The 24,912-nt window shown below is 52.2% G+C and overlaps 1 protein-coding gene across 2 annotated transcripts in view; it reads left to right on the top strand.

The window, feature by feature from the left end:
* The window catches only part of OLFM2 (olfactomedin 2), a 60,353-nt gene extending 35,828 nt beyond the window's left edge, over positions 1-24,525 (top strand). For both annotated transcript variants that reach the window (XM_059159901.1, XM_059159900.1), the window contains exons 2-6: positions 20,201-20,350; positions 21,306-21,452; positions 21,689-21,908; positions 22,251-22,357; positions 23,395-24,525. In XM_059159901.1, the coding sequence (XP_059015884.1) occupies positions 20,201-20,350; positions 21,306-21,452; positions 21,689-21,908; positions 22,251-22,357; positions 23,395-24,072 (1,302 nt within the window). In that variant the 3' untranslated portion in view covers positions 24,073-24,525. The remainder of the gene's footprint in view (positions 1-20,200; positions 20,351-21,305; positions 21,453-21,688; positions 21,909-22,250; positions 22,358-23,394) is intronic.
* Positions 24,526-24,912: the final 387 nt, after the last annotated feature.

The following is a 24,912-nucleotide window of genomic DNA, read 5'->3' as shown; positions in this document are numbered from 1 at the left end:
GGGACACAAGACTCCGTTGCAGTGGACATTCAGAGGCCTGAGCTCCGTGAGTGGGGAGATGCTCAGGAAGAAGAAGCTTCAGCTAATGGATTTCTCAGCCAGTTATGAAGTCAAGCTCAATGAAGGTGGAACCCGATACTGAGATAGACCAGGCTCAACTCAGGTTCCAAGACTTGGGATTAGGTCAAATCCTGGGGCAGAGCAGGGATATACCCTTGAGGTCTTAAGATACTCCATGGTTGACTCTGAGACAGATGAGGGTCAGCCCCAAACCCTGGGTACACAGAGGCTAAACTTGGGGTCTAGGGAAAGACCCAAGATAAGCCTGAACAAATTCAGGTCCTGAATATATCAGAGCTATAGTGGAAACCTGAGATAGACAAGGCCAAACCCAGGTCCTGGGGTAGACCAGAGCAGAGCTCAGGATGACAGAAACAGAGAACAGGCTTATCTTGGGGCAGATGAGGGAGAGCAGATTTGCTTTGTGGGGATCTCCCGGCTTTTTGAGACTCCTCCCTTGAACTGTTGAGTACCTCTGTGATTAATAGCCATTGCAAGTGACATGGCAGGTCCCAGGACTAATGAGGGGGCATGAATTTTATTTTCCAATGTAAGATCATCCTAGGACCTGAGTTTGAGCCAGTGCAGAACCATGAGCTGGGAAACACGCTCAGTGGGGCCGACAGCTCGGGAATGCCGAAGGTGGCCATCCATCCTTCCATGTTGACTGTGACCTGTCTGGTGCAGACTAGAGCGGTCCCTACATTCCACAGGCATGTAACACACAGGGGCTCACACATGCACACTGCAGCGGACACACACACACACACACACACACAGCCCCAAACGCATGCCTGTGCCTCAGACACACAGCAACATGCTTTGCACAGATGTACACAATGACACAACAGCCACACACAAATCCTCATGTACCACATGCAGAGACCACATCGGTCTCACAGACACACGGTCAGCCGACCAAGGCAGCACACTCAGACACTGCCTCCCCCGTGACGACACTGTCGTATTTGTGACGATGGCATGATTCTAGGGGAGTGGTGTGCTCTGAGAACAGCGCCCCCTGGAGGTGTGCAGTGCAGTGCCTTGCCTTTTACACTCACAGTCTTTCCCCCACAGTCTTGCACGCTCTTCCTTGTCTCTGGTTGACACGTGCATATGTGTAATTTCACACACTCGCTGATGCTCACACACTTGGGCTTATAAGTGGCTATGCACCGTAGTGTGTTCTCGGCCACCCAGAGGTGCCACACGTCCATGCGCTCTTCAAATGAACTCATGCAGTTGACAGGGGTCTCTACCTTGTATGGTTACTTTGGGACCCCAGCTGACACAGGCTTCTCATCAGCACACATTTCCACAATGGCTGAGACAGGAACGTGGCAAATCATGCAGTGGCTCTTAAAGCCGTCACCGGCAAGTCACCGACACTCACGTGGCGTTGGTTAGAGGGAGTCATGGGGCCACGCTGGAGAAACTCAGCTCTATGATGCGCCCGAGAGAGAAGAAATGGGAAAGTTGTGAACAGTTGAATTGACCGTCATGGTCACTCACACTTTCAGAGAGTTGCACGCTCACGCCTGCAGTGTCCCACGCACATGCTTCATCTCCTCCTGCAGGGACCCACCTTTATGACCCGTCCCTCTCCTCAGGGCCAGGCACGGGGCTCCACATGCCCTCCCGGTGGCTTGCCTGCAGAGATCCTTTGCCTCCTGGCACATCTGAGGGTCCTCCCCCTCCCTCCGGAGCCGGGGGTCCCAGGGTAATGAGTTTCCAAGCCGGAGCTGAGAAAACAACGCAGACACCTTCTCTGCCCCTGGAGTGGGCGGTATTTTTCCACAGACACTGGGGAAGAATAATAATAGGCATTGGGAGATCTCTGTATTGGCTGAGAACCTTCCCCGTCTTGCCAGCTGCAGCTTGGAAGGGGAGCACGGAGGGGAGAAGGCAAATCCAGAAAGACCCCCGTTCTCCCCACCCGCATGTCCTCCAACAACAACGGAGACCCCCTCCTTCCCCTCATGGCCCACCCACTCCTCCTTTCAACTACTTAAATATTCCAAGGCAGGAAGCTCATGAATATTTATAGGGGCCTGGCAGTGAGAGAGATAAAAAAAAAAAAAAAAAAACATTTAGAATTTATGAACCAAGATCCGTCTATAAATAACAGGCCTGTGGCTGACGGGGTTCTTCCCTCACCCACCACATTCCTTCAAGTTCAGTTCCAACCCCATCCAAGCCTCCTGGAGCTACCCCTCTGCACGCACGCGCGCGCACACACACACACACACACACACACAGCTTGGCTCTGGTTGCACAAATTCCCATCCTCCCCTGCACTGTCACACACCCACAGCGAGTACACAGACACGCGTTTGCACCTGCCTGTGGTCTGGCCCGCTGCCTCCCTTCTGCACACAGAGACTCATGCAAAATCCGTTTGAACGTGTCCAGGCGGCTTCCCATGTCCACGGTCAGGCAGTTACAGCCCCTCAGGCTCAGACCAGCCCACATGACACACAGTCACGCACCATCTCACACACCAGGGAAACGTCTGTGGCCCCAGTGCATGGGCCACTGCCTGACCCGTGACCTCTCGCTGGGCCTTGGTTTCCTCATCTGTGCAAGGGGGACACTTTGAGTCCCTGCCTCAAAGCGTGTTTGTGCAGAATTTTAACAAACCAGGTACCAAGTACCTGTTGAGTGTGAGGCGCTATTGTAGGTGCTGGTGACATAGCAGTGAACAAAAACAGGTAAAAATCCCTGCCTGGCGTTCTGGAGGGAAGAATGATAATACATGCAATCCGTGTAAAAACGTGTCAGAGGCTGGTAAGGTAGCAAGGGGGTAGGTAGTGGTGAGACGCTTGTACTTTTGACCCCGGGTGGGAGCCATCAAGGAAGGGCTCTGGAAACCGTGACATTTAAGTAAAGATTTGAAGGAGGTGGAAGGACATTCCAGGCAGAGGGAACAGCCAGCATCAAGACTTGAGAGAGAAGAAGCAGGCTCGAGGTGTTGCAGGAGCAGGGAGCAGACACGCAGGGCTGGGGCAGAGTGGGGGAGGGGAGAGAGGGACAGGGGCAGGACAAGGCAGGGAAGGAACAGGACAAATTGCTCAGGGCCCTGTGGGCCGTGGTGAGGATTTTGCCCAGAGGAGCTAGGAGCCATAGAGTGTTGTAGAGAGTGGAAGAATATGGCTTGAGGTTCTCACAGGCGCCCTCTGACTGCTGTGGGGCCAGGCTGGCAGCAGGGGCATGAGGGCAGAGGCACCTTCCCCCGGGAGATGACTGCTGAGATGGTGAGAAGTGAGTAGAAGAATGAGAAATTGTAAAGCTGTACAAGAAAGAGGCGATTAAAGCAGTCTCCAAGCGAATGCATTCAAGGATTTTTTGTTTGAGTCCAGAAGTGTTTATTGAGCCCGTACCGTGTGCTGGGCACTGTTCTAGTTTGAGAACTCAGCAATGAGTAAAGCAATAAACATCCCTGCCCTGGGGGAGCTGATGGTATCGTGGGGGAGAGAGACAAGAAGCAAGATTCATTTTAAAGCAGGATCAAGGGGTAGTGCCCTTTTATGTGAAAAATGCAACAGAGCGAGCCTTGGAGAGTAGTGATGGGGCTGCACATGGAGACTGGTTGGACTGGGCAGAACTTGGGATGCATTTTGAAGCCAGAGCTGCTCTCAGGGTTGGCAGGCGGATTGCCTGTATAGGTGAAAATGACAGAACGTGGTGCCTGGGTATGAACGTGAACTTTGAAGGGTCACCCATACAGATACCGTTAGGTTGAATGTTTATTGTTTCCCCCCGTCTTAGGTTGGGTTCCCGAGAAGCTAATCCCGAGTCAGGGATTTGGAGCACATGGTTAACTGTGAGTGGAGGGTAAGGAAAGCAGGAGTGGGGAGGAGCTGGGTGAAGCCTCAGGTAAATTCTGGTTTTTCCCTGCTCCATGGGGGTGGAGGTCCCTCTGCAAGGTAACTTGGATTGCAGAAGGGTGGGCTTCTGGACCACCATGTCAATTCTGATTTGGCTGCTCTGGGGGGCGGGTGATGCCTCTCAGGGTCTCCAGGGAGTGGTGATTCCCTAAAGCCCAGAAAAGGTCTCCAGGTCTCCAGAAAAGATCACAAGTGCTGGGAGCTCCCACTCAGCATCTGTGGGGTGGGTGTGCCCAGTGAGGAGACCTGGGCAGAGACCCAAGAGCATCTCCTACACCCCCAGGCTCCAATGAACAGGGTCACAAGAGCATAGGGCATTTATGCCGATCATAGCACGGATGTCTGACACCAGAACTGTTCCCAGCTCTCTTGGGATGAAAATCAGGCCAATTTGGCACCAGGGCTCCCTTGACACAGCTGAGATCCTTTCTGGATTTATTAACTGCTGGAGACTCAGCCCTCTGCTTCCCAAACTTGTCTGGGAATTTCAGATGGGAACTGAGAGGAAGAGATGCTGCTCTGAAGCAGGTCAGGACAGCTCATTTAATTCTCCCATGGTCCTATTGAAAGACACTGCTATGGTACCCATTTTGCAGGTGTGGAAACAGATGCACAGAGAGGTTAAATCACTTGCCCAAGGTCACACAGCTAGAAAGCGGAGCAGCCAGGATTTGAACTCAAGTTCTTAGGCTCCAGGGTCTATGTGCTTCCAAACTACCCCCATCTGCCTTAGATCCCATGACTCCTTCAAAACCCAGAGCCCTCATACCCACCCTGAGAAGGAGAGGGAAGAAGGGAAGTGAGCCTGAGAGAGGGTGGGCAAAGAGAGTGGAAGAAGGAGGTCCCTTGGAGGACTCAGAGTGTGCAGGAGGCATTTGTTCATTCATTCATTCATTCATTCATTCTTTCATTCATGTCCTGATGAGGCTTGCCTGTTCTGTCCAGCATGTGCTAGTTTGGGGGCCCCAGTGGGAAAGTAGATGGAGCCCTGCCCCTGTGGAGCTCACAGCTTAGTAGGGCAAACAGACACCCACCCAGGCAAGTAAAGGTATAAAATATAAGAACCTTGTGAGAGGGAAGGGGTAGGGAACTATGGAGACACACAGTGGGAGAGGTCCCTGATCTGTCTGTAGGGATAGAGCAGCTTCCTGGAGGCGGTGATGTTTACTCTCAGTGCTGGAGGAGGCAGAGTTTGGGTAGCTGGCTGGAGGGCATCAGAGTAGAAACACCAGCATCTCTGTAGCCCCACAGACCTGTGTTTGTAATTCTAGCCCCACCGCTTAATATATAAACCAGCAGCATTGTAAACAAAACAAAACAAAAAACATTGTACGAACATTTATTGAGCACCTACTATGGGCCAAGTGCTGTTCTAGGCATTGAGAACATGGTAATTGCCAAGACCTGAGGTGTTTGTACTTGTACATTTACTTCCTTGTGGGAAAGAGCCACAGCAGCCAGCAAATATATATAGTAAGGCATCTGCCATGACAAGTGGTAGGCACGGCGATGGGGACTGAAAAGGGCTTCTTTAAGGAGGTAATCAGGGAATGTTTCTTGTAGGAGGTGAAACTTCGCTCTTAACTATGGACAAGAAGGATCCAGCATTATTTCTGTCCCATCAGACTTTTTGTGGTGCAGGAAATGGGAGAGGTGAGCCAAGCAAATGTTCTGTAAGTTTGTAGCTTGGTGGTTAAGACAACTTTAGGGAGAGGCGGCACGGGGCCACAGACTTGTGGGCTGGTCACTTACCTGGTGTCCCTCAGCTCTGTTCCTTGCCCTTTGTTCTCTGTACTGCAGGACAGGTGACCCCTGAAAACTACATCTCCCAAGTTCCCTTGCTCTCTGGCTTCCTGTTAGGTTCAGCCAATGGTAGGCTGTGGTAGCAGTTGGAGGTGGGAGGAAGAGAGAAGCCGGAGGATTTTTCCCTCCTTTCTTTGCCATAGGCTGTGGCCTTGTCTCCTCCTGGGTCTAGCTCCCACCTGCCCTCCACTCAGGGGGTTACGAGTCCTGCTTAGTGGTCCCAGCTCCTGGGCTCCTCCCTTTGCCCTGCCAGCACTTTACTATTCTTTTGATCATTCACTCCCCCCACTGCCCTCTTTCAGCCTCTCTGGCTCTTCAGTCTTACACTCGCTGTATTAAATCCCTTCCATGGAAACATCCAGCGTGGCACCTGTTCCCCCCTTTTCCTTATCAGACTCAACCTCTTGACTTTTCCTCCCTCACCTTACATGGTTCTTTGTATGGTTCAAAGCTCTGTGCACAGGCACTCATTTACATCCATGACAACCCTGATTCACAGATGGGGAAACTGAGGCACAATGAGTTCCAAGTCACTTGCCCAAGGTCACGTGTCTAGGAGGTGACACTAGGAGGTCTCTTGCACATGCACTGTGCATGAATAGTGCCTGGCACACAGGCGGTGCTTGGCAAGGCTGGGGACGATAATAATCATTACATGGGGAGCTGGTCTCTGCTTAGTACTGAGGCTGGAGGTGATGCCGAAATGCCACCTGGGATGGACACCACAATGCATGCTGATTGAAGGCCCTTCTGGGGCCTGCCACCTGGCAGAATAATCTTCAGGCCCCTGCTGGCTCCCGTCCCAGACCTGGAGGAGAAGGGGCAAAGGGCCTCTCTCTGGAAGTGCTGGCTGGGAGCAGCTGCTCAACGCTTAGCTGGGATCGATTTCCCTTCAAGTGGCCCATTCTCGCTAACAAAGGGCTCCGGTGACCCTGGTGGCTGTCACTGCCCCCTCCCCTTTGAAAGGAGGAAGTGTCTCGTGGCTGGACCGTTTTCTGTCTTTGAGATTCATTTCTTTGAGAGCTCTGGAAAACTTACAAGGATGGGCCAAGTCAGCCCTCCAATGTGCTCACCTGGTGGATTTCTCTGTGTCTCTGTCTTGCTTGGGCCAGTCCATCCTCCACGATGTTCCTGACCAGATCTTCCCCTACTCATATGTGGTTATGGGTTGAACTGTGTCTCCCCCCACCCCCAAACTCTCTCTCCTCTGCTCCCCTGTCTCTGATGGCTGCCATCATTGACCAGCTTCCAGTGGAGGGCAGGGGTTTCTGGGAGGCAAGGGCTGCAGGGATCAGCCTCCCAGAGCACAGAGAGGTTGCAGGAGTGGGGCGAGGGGATCTGGACAGACCGGCAGAACACCCAGCTCACCTCCTGCCTCCCGATTTGAGGTTTGGCACTCCATTGCACAGCTTTTGCATGTGCTGCGTCTCCTCTTACCAGAGTGGAACTGACATGAGGGCTGAGATCTTTGTCTCGTTTGCTGCCGTGTCTCCAGTGCCTAAAGTGTGCCCAGCACATAGCAGGTGCTCAGTAAATATTTGTAGGATGCCCATTTCTCCCCCCGACCCAGGTCTTTGCCCACACAGCTCCTTCTGCCTAGAACCCTCTCACTCACCCATTCATCCAGTCTGTTTGGTTCTAGCTTCTTCCAGAAGGCTGTTCCTGAATCCTTATAACCAGGGTCCGTAGCCAGCCTCTGCTTACAGCACCCCATGCGGCCCCCAGTACAGCACTTGTTGTACTGTTTTATATTCACCCCTTCCCTTGTCTTTCAAATACATTAGCTCCCTTAACCCTCAAAACACCAACATTGTCATCACCCCCCCCCCCCCCACTTTGGAGAGACAGGCAAACTGAGACTCAGAGAGGATAAGTACCTTGTCCAAGGTAACACAGAGCCAGGATTTAAATGCAGATTTAAAGGTCCCCCAGATACTTGGCTGCCTTTTTGTGTTCTCTGTCAGCACCTATCTGCTTATTTTTATTCCATAATCAATTTTATCACACTCCCTTGTGTATGACATTGCCTGTGTTAAGCCATCTGAATCCATTAACAACAATCTCAATAACATCACTCCTATTCTTAGCCCCACATTACAGTTGGGGAAACGGAGGCTTGGGCTGCCTGTTGCTTGCCCAAGGTCATACAGCAGAGCTGGAATTTGAACTCAGGTGTCTGGCTCCAGAGTTGGAGCCCTCAATGACCAAGCTCTGTGACCTCCCCGGAGCTGGAGGAACTGAACGCCATTTATGGCTCACTTCCTCAAAACCCCAGGATGTTTGTCAAAGATGCAGCCAAATGACAAAAGGTTTGGACCCCACATTAACTCGCCGCCCCCCAGGGTCATACACGGAGCCAGTGGAAGTAGCTTTTCAGGCAGTGCTGGCTGCTGGCTGTCCCTGTGAGTTATTAGCCAGCAGGTTGGTCTCCTGTCACCTCCTGACCACACTCTCCAGCCTTCAAGGTTTCCTCCCTCCAGCCCCCATCTGGGAACCTCACAGCGAACACCTCCATTTTGTGCAGGGGCGTCCCTGGCTATCGGCGTGAAATGCCTCAGCCAGCCACGGAAGATAAATTTCCCCCATGACGACCTTTTCCACATGCCGACGGATTGATTTCAGAAATCCATCCCCGGCCAATATGCCCAGCCCCAGCCCCCACCGCGGGCGCTGATGGCTGCAAATTTATGCCCAGTCTAGAAATTGAATTCCTGTAAGTCGAGGGAAGTGTCGGAAAAGCTCACCCAGGCTCATTTTTACTTCTGACAAACTTCAGGCGAGAGATTAAACCCGGGCCAGTGTCTTCCAACAGTGGGGACTGTGTTGGGGGGGATTGACCTCGACAGGGGCATTTTTCTCATGTCCCTGCATTCAGCATCCCCTGCCAGGGCTGAGAAATAAAAAGCAGCCAGACCTGCAGGCTTGCATGGCTAAAGGGAGTTCCCATTTCTGACCTGCTAATGTTAGAAAGAGGGCACACTCTGTGTACCCAAAGGCAGGTCTCCAAGTCCCCGTGGCAAATATTGAGCCATTCAGAGGGATGGGAAATAAAGCTTCTAATTCATCTCCGTCACCAGCCAGGCTCCTGCACCAGTTCCTGAGGCTGGTTTGGTCTCGGCAACTTTGTGGAGTTCTAATTAAGCTTCCTTGGGCTGTGACAGAGAGGACATCAAAGTATGGATGATTCCAGAGCCCCAAACCCCCACTCTGCCCCTGCCAGCGGCCCAAAGGCTGGGGAGGGAGAGGCAGAGAAATCAAGTGACAGCTTGGGGAAGGAAGAAACCCATCTTGCAGGAAAGATCTCTCTCCCTTGCCTTGAAAAATGAGACGTCTGATGCAAATGTAGCTGCTTCTCTTTGGTACAAAAACCCCTAAATATTAAAGAAATGAATCCTTGATGTCTACAAAGAAAGGATCAAAAAGGAACCCTTCTGAAAAGAGAAGAGCTTTTATTTCACTGTGAACTTTTCTAGATCTAGCCTCTGGCAGGGATGCCTACAGAACACGGGGTGTGGGAGAATAAAGAAATAAATGATTGCCATTCATGTATTCATTCACTTAGGAGGAAGTGTCTGTGAAGCAGCCACTGTGTGCTAGGCATCGGGCGGTGTGCCAGGGAACTGCGGGGAGAAATTAAGACCTGGTTCCTGCCCTTCAAAGCCAGTGGGGCATGTGCAAAGTCCTTGACCACTAGTCCTAAAAACTGCCAAGGTCCTGAGAAAGGAAAGACCAAGAAACGATCACAGATGTGAGAGGAAGATGAAGGAGATGTGGGGACTAAACGCAACGTGGGATTCTGGATGGGACTCTGGACCAGGAAAAGGACATTGGTGGAAAACCTAGGGGAAATCCCATAAAATCTGAAATTTCGTCATAGTGGTGCACCAGTGTTGCTTTCTTAGTTGTGACAAGGGTACCAGGGCATGTAAGATGTTATCAACAGGGGAAATTGGGTGGAGGGCATATGGGAGCTCTCCATCCGATCTTCACAACTTTTCTGTAAGTCTAAAGTTATTCCAGAATAAATAAATGATTTAGAAAAAGTCAGCAGGGGACATGGAACTATTCTAGAACATCGGTGGTTCCAGGTTGCTAGAAAAGGTCCTCCTGATTGAGCATGCAGTGTGCTGGGCGCTACAGTTGACTCCTGACATGTTCTAACTCCTCAACCTGAGGACAACTGAGTGAAGTCTGGCTGTTACAACCACAGCTTCTAGATGAGAAAGCAGAAAGGTTAAGAAAGGCACAGAGATGGGGTGCCTGGGTGGCTCACTGGGTTAAAGTCTCTGCCTTCAGCTCAGGTCATGATCCCAGGGTCCTGGGATCGAGCCCCTCGTTGGGCTCTCTGCTCAGCAGGGAGCCTGCTTCCCTTCCTCTCTCTCTGCCTGCCTCTCTGCCTACTTGTGTTCTCTGTCTGTCAAATAAATAAATAAAATCTTTAAAAAATATTAAATAAAAAAAAGGCACAGAGGGGTTAAGCTACTTGCCACAAGTCGCACAGGAAGGAACAGATTGGAATTTGGACTGAAACCAGCCTGTGCTGTTCAAACTCTAGAGCTCCCTGTCTGTGCGCATGCATTTATTGAGCAGCTACTGTTTCCTTCAGGGTCTGACTAAAGAAACATCTCTTTGAGGAACTGTAGGGATTTTAATTTGGAGAACTGGATACAAAGATGATGGAAGAGATATAAAACTAAACAAGGATTGGAGATGAAACCCAGAGATTAGCAACAGCAGAGAGCCTGACCCCTGTATCTGGGGTCAGATAGAAAAGGTGGTACAGAGCCCAGGAGTGGAACTATTAGTGAAAGCTGAAGCCACAGAGGGGATGTAGATAGGCCAGAACACAAGACACAAGGGGGGAAATACCCCTGCCACTCTCAGGTCTTCCTCGAATGCCTTCCATTGGCTGGACCTTTCTGGAAGCCAGAGAGCAAGGCAGTGTGGGAAATGTAGTTCCCAACCATACAGAGCAAGGGGGAGCTGTCCAGCAGCTTACACCTAAGTGTGTGTGCACATTTGGGGAGCAGAGGACAGTCTTGATCTCCTTTTTACAAATGACAGAGGCTAAGCGATCAGCTTCGGAACTCACAAGGGGTAGCTGCATATCCAGGACTTGAACATTTATTTTGGTTCGACTGCACAGGGTTCTTAGGAGGATTGGTGAAAAATTAGCTGCAAAAACACCCAGAATAGGGTCTGGCTCACAGGATGTATGCCATTGATGTCAGCTTTACTGATAATGATGATGATGCTATTATTAGTTATTATTATTACTACTACCACTTTAATGATGCTGAGGGACTTCTGTGCATAGAACGGGCTTGTCTCATGGTCACAGGACTCTGTGTGTGTATGTCTTGTGTGGGCAATACTAAAAATGCCATTTAAAAGGGTGCCTGGGTGGCTCAGTCATTAAACATCTGCCTTTAGATCAGGTCATGGTCCCAGGGTCCTGGGATCGAGCCCTGTGTTGGGCTCTCTACTCAACGGGAAGCTTGCTTCTCCCTCTCCAGCTCCCCCTGCATGTGTTCCTCTCTCTCTGCCAAATAAATAAATAAAATCTTTTTTTTTAATGCCATTTAAAGCATTGAAACCAGAACACCCCACTCTCTGAAGGCCTTAGCAGGTTTTCCCCATGTGAAGGTGGGGGGGGGGGAGTGTCCTAAGCAAAGAACAGAGTACAGAGGAACGTCCAGGGGCAGGAAAAGGAAACTAAAATAACTGTGGGGCAGAGACAGGCAAGTGGGGAGGCTCAGAATTTAGCTGGGCTCCTCAGGGTAGGACTAATGACTGGCTTTAGGCGGAGGGCACCTAGAGCCACAAAAGGTTCAATGTGGAAGTGACATGTCAAAAGCCAGCTCGGGCTTTTCGGGGAAGAGTGGATCAGAGCTGCAAGTCTTGAGGCCAAGCTTCCGCGGAGGGAGAGACTCTTTTCCCCTGAGCATCGTGGCTAAGATTTGAGACTCTGGATTTGAGGATTCAAGGATTTAAGAGTCTGACAGGTCAGGGTCCAAATCCTGGCTTGGATACTTATCCACAGCGTGGGTTGGGACAACGGACGTGCCTCTCTGTGCCTCAGTTTCCCCCTCTGTAAAACGGAGCTAGTGTTGGTACCCACCTCGCTGCGCCAGGGGAGGCTGTGAGGGCTTGGCATGTAAAGCAGCTTAATGCCTTAGTCTGTGTGGGCTCTAGAACACACGGGTACAGATGGAGGGGCTTGAGCAGCCAACCGCGGTTTCTCACAGTCCTGGAGGCTACAGGGTCTATCGAGGTGTGTGCGGGCGGATTCAGTGTCTGAAGAGAACTGGATTCCGGATTCTGGGCTCGCAAACCACGCCCTCTCGCTGTGTCCTCGGGAGGAGGAGGAGAGAGGGAGCTCTCTGCTTGCTCTTGCTCCCAGAGGACTCACCTTCAAATGCCATCACGTTGGGGGTGGGGTTTCAACAGACGAATTTTGGGGAGACAGAGACTTTCAGTCCATAGCAAAGGGCAAGCTCTATGGGTGTTAAATAAAATATGAGGCCTTGGTGGGGGTGCTTGGTGTCTGCTCCTTTCCTTCATCCGTTCTGTGACTTTAAATCCCATCTCTCTGCAGGCAGCCCCCAGATGCACGTGTCAGGCTGGACTCTGGATTTCCATCTCCCCACCTGCCCCTTGGTCTGCCACAGGCCCCTCCTCCAGCCTTCTCCATCTCAGTAAATGACACCCCCGTCCACCCACCCTATCGTTCATCTTCCTCCTCTTTCCTTCCACCCGGGTCTGGCCCCTCAGCAGATCCTGAGCTCGGGCCTCCCTGTCCTAATTGCATCTACCCTGGGGAGGCCCGCATTATGGTTCACCTGGACAACTGTGTGGTGAGCAGCAAGTTCAAAGGCCCTGGGGTGATAAAGAGCTCAGGAGTCATAGAGGACAAGAAAGGAGGCCTGGGAGAATCAGCAGGCTCAGGAGAAGGTTTGTTCCCGCCCCAAAAGTTCTCAAATGGGGTGTCCTCGAGTGTTATGGGTGGGGATGGTGGGGACTTGCAGTTCCTCAATGCAAGCTTGAGTGATGACTGACGTGACCCTGGTATGAGAATCCATGGCCTTCATGCAAACCCCTGCCCATACACCCTACTTTTAGGGCTGTCTGCAGGAATTCATGGTGGTTCTAATGCCGTGTAGGCCACACTCTGATGGAGTGGACTGAGTGTGTAAATACCTGTACAAGGCAAGCCTTCCCCACACTGTCCTTGGACTTGAGTGGCAGAGGTCAGTCGGACTGAACGACCTGGGTCTCTTCCTGCATTTCCCAAGAGAGTCGGAGTCATTGATTACTGGTCCCCATTGGCACTGTGATGGCAGAGACTAAGACATCCTGGAACATTAGTCCTGGCTTTGCCTGGGGCTCAAGCGTTCGGGGTCTTCTGTCCCCAAGGCGTGGGTGGCTTCAGACAGTAGAAGGTTGTGCTGCACTACTGGCCTGAATAGCCACTTGGGGCAAGATGGGAAGGAGGGAATGAATGAATGAATGAATGATGGGCTCACAGTCGCCCCCAGCCACAGGCTGTCTCAGGAAGAGCCCCAGGGGCTTAGGCTCTGGAGGCACGGGTGAGCGGATAACTGTCTTTAAAACCTGTCAAGCTTATCACTCAGGGGGGCATTTGCCCAATATCTCGAGGTCTGACAGGAGCAGACTGGTGTTATCTCAAGCCCTCCGAAGGGACACGGCCCCTGTCATGGCTCAGATGTAGCAGACATGTCCCTGAGTATTCATCACGGCCCTTCTGCTGTCCCTGCAGTCAGGGAGAAGCTGTGACCACTTCTGAGTCTGCCGGGTGCCTGTCCCCAGCCTGATACCACACAATCTCTGATTCTTCCTGAGGACAGACAGAAGCTATTTCGGTGGCGGAACGGGAAACGCATGGTGGCTCTGTCAAGGGCTTTGCTCTCTGTCCCCCCCGGCCACCCACGGTCCAGTCATTCATTCAACAAACATTCAGCATGCTAGGCCCCAAGGAATGTGGTCGGTGAGCCAAGCAGATAGGGGCAGAGGCAGGCAGGCGGAGCCAGTGGCCACCCCGTGAGGTCCTAATGGCCACTGTGATCAGGCCTTGAAGCAGTGCTGGGAAGGGAAGGCATGGAGGTGTAGACTGGAGGTCTGAACCCTCTGCCCCAGTTTCTTCCCCTGTCAAAGGCCCGAATGACAATGCCTGCCAATTACCTACTTATGGCTGGTTTTGGAAGAGATATTTATGCAAGAGCCCCCAGGAATGGGAAGGGTTAGCCCAGCCATGAGATGGGACAAGAGTCTTCATGGCAGAGGGTGCAGCCAGGGCAAGGACCTAGAAGTGGGAAAAGCAGGTGTTTCAGGAAGACCCAAGGATGGACCAGAGACAAGGACCAGCAGTGTAGACTTGTTGATTGCCAGCTGGCCAAGATGAGACAGGACTCCCCTCCAGGACAGGGAGCCAACTGAGCCACATGGGGCTGAAGACAGAGGAAGCATCTCCCATCTTCCACGGGGCTAACTCCTCTCCAACATTGGCTTTTTGCGGCTGTTCCTCATCCCATGGCCTCAGCCACAGCTCCACGGGACTCTCATCAGAGATGAAGTAACTTGCTCCAGAAAGAGGACGAGCCAGTAGCCAAGCCAGGACCTAAACCCAGACAGCCTGACCCCCAGACTCTGCTCTACCATCTGAGTAGGAGTGAGAAACATCTAAAGGAAATGAGTTGTTTCTGTCAGAAGCACCCCCCCCCCAAAGATTTTATTTATTTATTTGAGAGAGAGAGAGAGAGAGGGCTTGCACACACATGAGCACGAGCAGTGGGGAGGGGCAGAGGGAGAGGGAGAAGCAGGCTCCCTGCCGAGCACAGAGCCTGCCATAGGGCTCGAACCCAGCACCCTGGGACCATGAACTGAGCCGAAGGCAGACACTTCACCGACTGAGCCTCCCAGGTATCCCGTGGCACACATTTGTTTAATTGAAAAAATATATAATGTGATATTAGTTTCAGGTGTACAACATAGTGATTTGATAATTGTATACTTCATGCAGGGCTCACGATGAGAAGTATAGTCACCATCTGTCTCCATATGACGTTGTTACAATAGATCAACTACGTTCCCTATGCTGTGCTTTTCATCCCTGTGACTTATTTATTTTATAACTGGAATATTGTGCCTCTTCATCCCCGTCACCTGTTTTGCCCCTCCCCCCACCACCCGGGATAAGAGTGTTGCCGGGAGAGATGCTGGTGACATCACAGGGACTCCTTTTTGGGAGGATCGTGGGAGAGATCCTTGCCTGTTCTCGGTACCGAAAATAGGGAAGCCAGCCCCTGAGCATCTGGCGCGTTTTGTTTCGGGACACTGGGAGCCGCATAAATGACCAGCTTTTCCTTTTTGAGTTGGCTGCTAAGGAACTTGGAGCCAAATTTATGGCCTGACCATATGCTGGTTGTTCGGGTTTTAAAGGGATGAGTTGTTCTTAGCCTAATTTCTGGCTCAATGTCCCCACTTTTCCCTTCCTTCCTTGTCTCCCTTGCAAAAAAAAAAAAAAAAAAATTTAAAGGATCAAGAAATTTAGAAGATAAGACCAATCTGAAGATGACAATAAAAATCGCCACTAAACTCTCCTTTTCATGGCTGCATAGTATTCCCTGCTGTGCATGTGCAAAAGCCCCCTACCCTCCAACAATGCAGGGGGGAAATTCCAGTGGTCCAATTTGAAACAGTGCTTTAAATGAGCATCCTTGTAACACTTGCATGCTGGTCCACTCGATTCCCCTGGGCTAAATTCTTCCTCTGGGATTGGCTGGGTTAAATGCAAATGCAGGAACCTTGAGGCTTTGGCTCGGGATTGGCAGACTGCCGTCCAGAAACATCGAATTCCTTCTCAGCTATCTAATTGAAGCTATCGTGTGGTAGTTTACATATCCTTGTAAACCACTTGGAGTCCTCTGGAACAGGGCAGGGTACAAATAAATACATAAGCTCCAAGCCACTTCTGCCTCCTGATTAAATTACCCGGCCTCAAATGCAATAATATCCTTGTCTTATTAAGAGGCAGCCGCTCGCTCTCTTCCTGCTGGCTAACCCCGGATGGCCAGTTCTCCACGGGTGGCTTCCCTGAGGTTCTATAGCTGTCCCCCACCCCCCGCCCCTGGAGGAACCAGGGACTGTGTTGGAACCAAGAGGGAGGTGGCAATGCTGGAGGCTGAGATGATGATTCCAGGTGTGACAGTGAGAACAATTTTTCCTGTGTGTCAGTCCTGGACCTGTTACGGGGACTGCTGCTTAATTGGGGCATCATCCTCAGCAAAAGTATTTGAAAGAAATCCCAGCCAGAAAAGACAATTTGAGAAACAGCTACTTGAGCTCAGAGCTTACCCGCTTAGAGCCCATTAGCAGGAATATCAAACTCAGAACCAGCAACTCAGCCAAGAGAGCAGCTGGCTTCGCCAGTACATTTGCCACTTCTGAGGTGAGACAGGCCACCTGATCGCAGGTTTCTGTACCTGGACAGTTCCTGGGTTCTTGCACCTGCTGTTAAAAGCATTTTTCTTAAGATGGGCCATTCTCTGTTCCTAGGACTGTTACCTCCAAGAGTTCATGACCGAGGTTCCAAGCTAAACCCAGTTAGAGAGCTGGCATTTGCACTCTTCAAGAGGGAGCCTTTCAGGACATTTCCAGTGGTTCCCGGGGACGTGAACTTGATTGTGTATTTGAACTTGAACCTGCCAGGCGAAACTCGGGGATCTCTGCTGTGCTCAGATTTGGCAGCCAAGCCCCAGGCATTTAATTACACTGCTGCAGAGAACACTTCAGCGAGGTGCGTCCAACGCAGACAATTATTTTAGGAAAGCCGTGGAGGCCTTCTCTCCTTGCCACTTAAATCTTGGTTCTCTTTTACAATTCAATATTTCGTATGTTGAGAGAAAATGGCTTGTTTGCTTCAAAGGACACACTAGGAATTGTAGAAAGGAGATGTTAATTATGTTGAACCGGGCTGCATTGTCTCTGCACAAATGAGAATCTTGGGTGGGGGGAGGGGGTTCTGTCCAAATTGCTTGGAGATCAGAGCCAAGGGAACACAGATGGGGGTGCTTAGGCACCAACTTCTTTGTTTTGTTTTGTTTTAAAGAACCAGATTTGTGATGAAAAGAGAAAAAGCTAGTCTCACATTCTTCTGGAATTGAGGTGGAAGGCGTTCTTGGGTCCCCCCTTCTTGTCTTAGGTGAGACTCCCTCAGAAGCAGAGCTAGTGGAGGGGGTTGAGTGCAAGTACCCACCTAGGAGGTGATACCACCAGGAACCGATCGGAGAAGTGAAGGACCCCCATGCAGAGCGAGCTAAGGAGGAGGGCACCACCATGGGCACCTGGAGCACAGCTCCCAGTGGGATCCCCTGGAGAATTGTCTGCAGCAGGCCCATCAGAGCCTTCCTACCGGAGAGGTGAGAGGGCAGCTGACATCTATCACTAACTCCTTTGTGGCACTGTTGGGGACTGCTGGGGGGTGGGCGGGGGGCCTGCTGCACTGAAGGCCTGGGGAGCCATGAGTGTTGGCTCTACCTGTATCATCCCTGTGTGCGAGAAAGGCTGGGAAGGTGGGTGACTTCAATGCTCCATGGAGGAGACGTGGACTGGTAAAAAGGGGGATCTCCCCAACTTCAAAAGGGTGAACCCAAGGCACAAAGAATGACTAATTACAATAATTTCAGATGGCGTTTATGAATGGCTTGTTTCCCTTATAAATTAGTGGAGGAGTCAAGCTCATCTGTACAATTACATCAGTTGCTCACATTACAATCAGCTTTAAAAAAAGACTTTATTGAGTGGAAGAGAAAAAAAAAGGTGCGCTAATAGCTGGCATCTCCAGCATTGCTCATAACTCACAGCCTGGCTTATCTCTGTTACAGCTCATGGGAACATCTTCTGTGGGGCAATCACTTAACAGCTGTCCAAATGAACAATTATTGTGGGGCTTTGTTTCTCTGTAAAACACTTGGGTTTTATCAAAATTTCTTCCAGGTATGTAGGAACACATCCTGGTTAGGACCAGAATTTTCCGTTGCCCACCTCTACAGCCACTACCCATCCTGTTCACCTGGACCTATGTGGTCTCATTGGCCCTGGTCTTGTTCTTGCTCCCCAGCCTGTCCCCCCCCCCCTAGCCTCCAGGGGGTGCCGGTGAGCACCTGAATCTGGTGACCTCCCTCCTTGTTCGAAAGCATCTGTGGTTCCCACCTCCCTCAGGAAAAACTGTGAAGTTCTTCCAATAGCCCACAGGTCCCTCACAAGCTGTCCTGTTCCCTCCCTCTGCCCCACTACCTTTCTCCCTCCTCTAGCCATGCCAGCCTTTCCCAGGTTTCCTTAACATACCAGGCATGGTACTGCCTCAGGGCCTTTGCACCTGCTTTTATCTCTGCCTGCAACATGCCCAGGTATCTGCATGGCTCATCCCTCACCTTGACTCAAATGACACTTTCTTGGAGGCCCTCCCAGGCCACCTTAAAATTGCAACCCCCAACCACAGCACCACCCCCCCATCATTACTTCCCTATATTACTTTTCTCTGTGGCACTCATCACCCTTTAAATATTTGGCATTTACTTGTCTATTTCTGTCTTTGTCTAACGTAAGCTTCTAGAAGAGCTTTTGTGTTTGCGCATTTTGTTTACTGCTGTGTTTTCAGTGTCCACAATAGAGCCTGACACACAGTAGGAACTTACCAAATATTTCCTGAACAAAGGAGACCATTATGCCCTGATAAAAACGAAAAGATTGAGACTTATGACTAAGTCCAGAATGTTCTGGGGAAGTTCAAGGGGGCCGGCTCTGGGGGCCCACCATGTTCCATCCAGTGATTACTCAGTGCTTTTTTTTTTTTTTTTTTTTTTTAATTTGACAGAGAGAGAGAGAGAGAGATCACAAGTAGACAGAGGCAGGAAAAGAGAGAGAAGGAAGCAGCCTCCCCGCTGAGCAGAGAGCCTGATGCGGAGCTCGATCCCAGGACCCTGTGATCATGACCTGAGCCAAAGGCAGAGGCTTAACCCACTGAGCCACCCAGGCGTCCCTACTCAGTGCTTTTTGAACAATATTTCTTTCTTTCTTTCTTTCTTTCTTTCTTTCTTTTTTTTTTTTAAAGATTTATTTATTTGACAGAGAGAGAGATCACAGGTAGGCAGAGAGGCAGGCAGAGAGAGAGGGGGAAGCAGGCTTCCCGCTGAGCAGAGAGCCCGATGCGGGGCCCTATCCCAGGACCTTGAGATCGTGACCTGAGCCGAAGGCAGAGGCTTTAACCCACTGAGCCACCCAGGCAACCCTAATTAGTGCTTTTTGAGCAATGTTTCTTAAATACCTCCAGATATTGATTTGAATTTGTGCTATCAAAAGTGTCCTTTCCCCTATTCCCTTCTCCTGGCTCACTCATCCCTCAAGTTCAACTCAAATGTCCCTCCTCTGGGGTCCCTCCTCTGAAATCCCCAGCCTGAGGAAGACTCCATGTTACTCCTTGCACTTTCTTTGCAGCATTCACTGCCGTGAATAGTTCTGGAAGTATTGGGGGGGGTTACTTGTTTGATGTCTGCCTCCTCCATCCACAGGCAGCGGCCAGACATTGTCTTCATTCCTCTCTCCCTAGCCCTATCCCAGACCCTATGCCAGGCATAGAATGGGCACTTGTATTTTCTAGTAGGTGTAGAAAATTTTGGAGTTCCCTGATGCACATTAGCCTTCAAGGTCTCTGATAAGTCCTGCATCAAAGGAACTTGTTTTACCCAGCAATGCCGGGTTTATTTGCTCACTGCGCATGCCTGGAAAGATGGCCAGTGTTCCAAGGAGTGTGGCTTGGGCAACAGCCATGATTGATCCCTGAATTATCTAAACCTCTAAACCTATTAACTGACCTGAAGTTGAATGTAGGAGTCTGCCGTGATGCTTTCTTTTCAAGGGCCTAGAAGTCCCTATAAGGATTCTGTCACCCTTTGGCCATCATCTTACCTGGGCTTCTCTGGAGCAGGGGTGGGGTGGGAGATAATAACAGTAGGGTTGCACTTAGCAGCCCCTGAGTTGTCTGCAGAATCCATGTTTCACAGTGCTCTGGGAAAGCCGAGACGGAGTTCCAGGTTTGGGGATCAATACCAGTGGGTCTGTGCCCTATTTACAGTTATGGAGGCAGTGCTGTGTGGATGTGAGCATGCGGGAGAGAATGAATTCCTGTCTTGCGGAAGGGCTCGAAACCCTCAGTTCCTCGCCGTGTTCCTTAACAGCCTGTACCTCAGTCTCATCATCTGTAAAATGGGTTTCCTTGAGGAGGGATTGGGATCACACGCATCAGGTATTCGGCACATAGTCCAGCACATTCCAGGGCATCTGTCATTTCCCTGGGTCCTCTTTCTCCTCCAGCACGGGCAGGGTGACTCCCCCATTGGGTTCCTGCTCTCTGACCCCTGACTTCCCTACAGACCCTCTTCCAAAGTCCAGAGGAAGGCTGGCAGCTGTACACCTCGGCTCAGGCCCCCGACGGGAAATGCATCTGCACGGCTGTGATCCCCGCACAGAGCACCTGCTCCCGCGATGGTCGGAGCCGGGAGCTGCGGCAGCTGATGGAGAAGGTAAGAACTTTCCGGGTTCCCCAGAAGACCGTGAAAATCTCCCAATTCCCACTCTGCCTTCGGCCCCCATCCAGGCCAGCTGGGGGCTAGATCTAGCCATACAGATTGTTCAGAGCTGGTGGATCACCCGGCTCCCCTTCACGTGGATATTTTAGTCAATATCTGTTCGGGGCTTCTTTGGAGAAGCTGAGGGTTGTGTGGGGACGGGAAAGACCGCATCCGAGTCTCCCATGTGTGATCTCGGGCCTCACCACACACGCCCTGCTCAGCTCTTCAGCTCCCCAGACTCACCTGCTGAGGAAAATGTCTTGTGTTCCTTGAGGAGGCGTCTCACCCTCCAACCCAAGAAGCACACAGGGCAAGGGAATTCAGTTCATTCATAGCTGAAAAGCACTTACTGAGCATCTAATTTAGGCCAATGCTGGGCACTGGGGATTTCGCTGGGGACAAGCTAGACACTGGGTCTGCCCGTGAGGATCTCACCGGAAGGAGGCAGATGAGTAAGAATGTTCCAGGTGGTAGGTGTAGCTGGGGAGAAGATAACCAGGGAGAAAGGATGGGAGAAAGGATAGGGGGCTGCTGGAAGCAGGGGGTCGGGGAAGGCCACTCTGAGCAGGTGACGCTGGAGATGAGGCGGGAAGGATGAGCAAGCCAGCGTGGCAAGAAGAGGGGAAGCAGCGCTCGGGGTAGAGGAATCGACAGGTGGGAAGGCTCTGAGGAGGGAAGGAGCTTAGAGTCCATGAGAGGAAAGGGGCTGGTGGTCGCCAGTGGATGAACATGGTGAGGAGGCAGGACTGGCCCCCAGGGTCTTCCTTTTAAACAGCTCCCTCTGGCGGCTGTGTGAAGAACTGACTGGGGGCCATTGGCCTCCGTCCAGCTCCACCAGGCATCTGTGGCATCTCAGGGCTCGGGAAGGGCAGGAGCCTGGCTCTCCCTAACGTTCCTAAGCTCCTAGGTCCAGAACGTCTCCCAGTCCATGGAGGTCCTTGAGTTGCGGACGTACCGCGACCTCCAGTACGTGCGCAGCATGGAGACCCTCATGAGAAGCCTGGACGCACGACTCCGGGCAGCCGACGGGTCCCTCTCAACCAAGAGCTTCCAGGTGGGTCCTTCTGGGTCGGGTCAGAGGCCACGGGAAGAATTGGGATCGGCGTCTGTTAGTTCTGAGAGTGGGGTCATGTCCGGGAAGGACCAAGGGTATGCTGGGCTCCAGGGTCTACTGTGGACCAAGTGTCAAGGGCCAGGTGTGCATCAGAGATAGGTGGGTGAAGTTATAGGTCAAAGGCTGGGTCAAAGGTCAGGGGTTATGATCAGTGAGGGTTCCCTCTTGGTGGGCAGGAGCTGAAGGACAGGATGTCGGAGCTGTTGCCCTTGAGCTCAGTCCTGGAGCAGTACAAGGCGGACACGCGCACCATCGTGCGCCTGCGGGAGGAGGTGAGGAATCTCTCCAGCAGCCTTGCGGCCATCCAGGAGGAGATGGGCGCCTACGGCTACGAGGACCTGCAGCAGCGGGTGATGGCCCTGGAGGCGCGGCTCCATGCCTGCGCCCAGAAGCTGGGTATGCCTTGACCCTTGACTTTGACCCCTGACCTCCATGCTCATCCCTAATACCCCCTGGGGGCCCAAAAGCCGGACATAGTTTTGATCTCTAACTTATCAGCTTTGACCTTTGACTTCTCTATCCAATGCCTAAAATAGACTCCCAAACTGGAAATGGCCCTGACCCTTGACTCCCAGTCCCTTTACCTGCAACCTAACTCCATCTTGGGATCAGGTTTCTGGATCCCCCCTTACCCTGGTCCCAGCTCTTCCCAGTTGGATCATACCACGTGATCCTTGCCCTGTTCCACTTGGGCTCCTTCCGTCCTTTACCCTTATCTACCCTGTTCCTGCCTCCCAGGTTGTGGGAAGCTGACTGGGGTCAGTAACCCCATCACCATTCGGGCCATGGGGTCCCGCTTCGGCTCCTGGATGACCGACACAATGGCCCCTAGTGCGGATAGCCGGGTGAGTGACTGTGCCCACTCTGAGGGTCAGACCCTGGGGGAGACAACCTGTGGCTGCCCACAGGTGCCCAGTAATTCCACACCAGTGCCTCTCTTGTAGCCTGAAATGTCCTAGGATCTCCAGGGCCCTTGGCCCTGCCCTCTACTGTCTAGCAACCACCAGGTGATGGAGGACCTCCCAGCCCCGAGAATAACCAAGTCTGTTGATCTTCAGACTTCCAGTGGTCTCTATGGTCACGAATGCCCATCACCTCTGACCCACAGGAACCACCCACTAACTGTCCAGTGACTATCCTAGTGACTGACACCGGTCACCAGGCCGTCACTGAGTGTCACAGACTAGAGGTCGTCAATAGCCAGTGTCTCACTAGGATCACTGGCCTCCCCGGGATTATGGTGGTTCACCCAAGTGGTGAAGAGCTTGGGTTTGGGAATCAGACTTGGATTTGCATCCTGCTGCCCCCTAATTCTTAGCTAGAGAACCTTGGGTAGGTTCCTTAGTGTCTTTGAGCCTCAATCTCTGTACCTTCAAAATGGTCATGATTGCGTTGGCATGAAAGTTTTTTAAAATGCTTGGCCCGATCATCAGTGCTCAGGGGGGCACTCACGCCTGCTAACTGACATGGCGACCATAGGTGGCGATGGGAGAGGAGCCGCTGCTGGCAGGCGAGGTCATCCTGTGGCTACAGGGCTGAATTCAAGTGACCCTGTCAGCCCAGGCCTGTCCAGTGGCCACTAACCATCCCATCTCCAATGAGTGGTGAATTCCTGGGCCCCGCGAGTCACCATGGACCGCGACTTCCTCTGATCCTTGGGTAACAAGTGTCTGTTTTCAGACCAGTGGTGTTTCCCGATCAAATGATGTCATTCCTGGGACTATGACCGGTCAGGAATAGCCACTGGGCATCCCACGACTGACTCCTGACCACTTAGTGACTGTGGCTCCCTGATGACCTCGGGTGATGCCCATGTGGTTGCTGGGGCCTTTGGGCGGCTGGGTCCAGGGCGGCGGGGCAGCGACGAGCGGCTCTCTTGTAGGTCTGGTACATGGATGGTTATTACAAGGGCCGGCGGGTCCTGGAGTTCCGCACCCTGGGGGACTTCATCAAAGGCCAGAACTTTATCCAGCACCTGCTGCCGCAGCCGTGGGCAGGCACCGGCCACGTGGTGTACAACGGCTCCCTCTTCTACAACAAGTACCAGAGCAACGTGGTGGTGAAGTACCATTTTCGCTCGCGCTCGGTGCTGGTGCAGCGGAGCCTGCCAGGGGCCGGCTACAACAACACCTTCCCCTACTCCTGGGGCGGCTTCTCGGACATGGACTTCATGGTGGACGAGAGCGGGCTCTGGGCCGTGTACACCACCAACCAGAACGCGGGCAACATTGTGGTCAGCCGGCTGGACCCGCACACCCTCGAGGTCGTGCGCTCCTGGGACACCGGCTACCCGAAGCGCAGCGCCGGGGAGGCCTTCATGATCTGCGGCGTGCTCTACGTGACCAACTCCCACCTGGCCGGGGCCAAGGTCTACTTCGCCTATTTCACCAACACGTCCAGTTACGAGTACACGGACGTGCCCTTCCACAACCAGTACTCCCACATCTCCATGCTGGATTACAACCCCCGGGAGCGGGCCCTTTACACCTGGAACAACGGCCACCAGGTGCTCTACAACGTCACCCTCTTCCACGTCATCAGCACCGCGGGGGACCCCTAGCGGCTGCGGGAGCTCTGGCTGCCCGCGCCGGGGCGCTGGGGGTCCCTCCAGCTTTCTGTCTCTGTCGGGCCCTCTCTCAACCCCCTCTCCCCTCCATTTTTCCCCTCTCCCTCCCTTTTCGCCAGGCTTTCCTTCTCTGCCCCCGTATTTCTACTAGTGCTTCTCTCTGTGTCTTTTTTCCTTTGTTGGTCTCTGATTTTGATACTTCACTCTTTCCGCCTTTTTATTGATGTCCCTCGTCTCTTTCTTTTCATGGATCTGACTCTCCAGTTCTTTCCCTGTCTGCGGCTCCGGCTCCCTCTCTTCCCTCCCCCCCCCATGCCGCCCCCCCCCCCCCAGGCCCTCCCTCTGAGTCCCCTCCTCCCCTTCAAGGATTTGAGTGCATGAATGTTTCTTTTTTAATTTACACTTTCTTTCCAGGTTGCTGGAATAAACGGGACCTTTGACATTTGATGCTTTGGTTGCTCTGTGTGTCCCAGTGGGGCAGAGGAGGCAAGGTGGAGGCTAAGTGGGAGCCTGGAGACCCATCCCAGCTGGGTCCCCTGGGTCCCAGGCTGACAAGCCCAGCCTGGGGGCCACGCCGGGGGCATGGCAGGGCGAGCCCTTGGGGAAGACAGGTGAGGAGACCCAAGCCAAAGTTGTTTTGTCTGAAAACAGTTTGTCTGGCAGCAATTTGATCCAAACAACCGAGGATTCTATCACAACGAGGAAAACAGGCCTCGAATGAATAGTCTCCATCACTGGTTTTTCACTCATTGATCACACTGATGCGTCCCTGAAACATCTGGCGAGTTTTTAAATTTTTTGTTTAAACAGTTTGACTGCTTTTAAGAATTTGGG

The sequence above is a fragment of the Mustela lutreola genome, chromosome 2 (genome assembly GCF_030435805.1).
Source record: "Mustela lutreola isolate mMusLut2 chromosome 2, mMusLut2.pri, whole genome shotgun sequence".
Taxonomy (NCBI): Eukaryota; Metazoa; Chordata; class Mammalia; order Carnivora; family Mustelidae; genus Mustela; species Mustela lutreola.
Note: the sequence above shows the minus strand (reverse complement) of the source record. Positions and strands in the feature narration are given on the sequence as shown.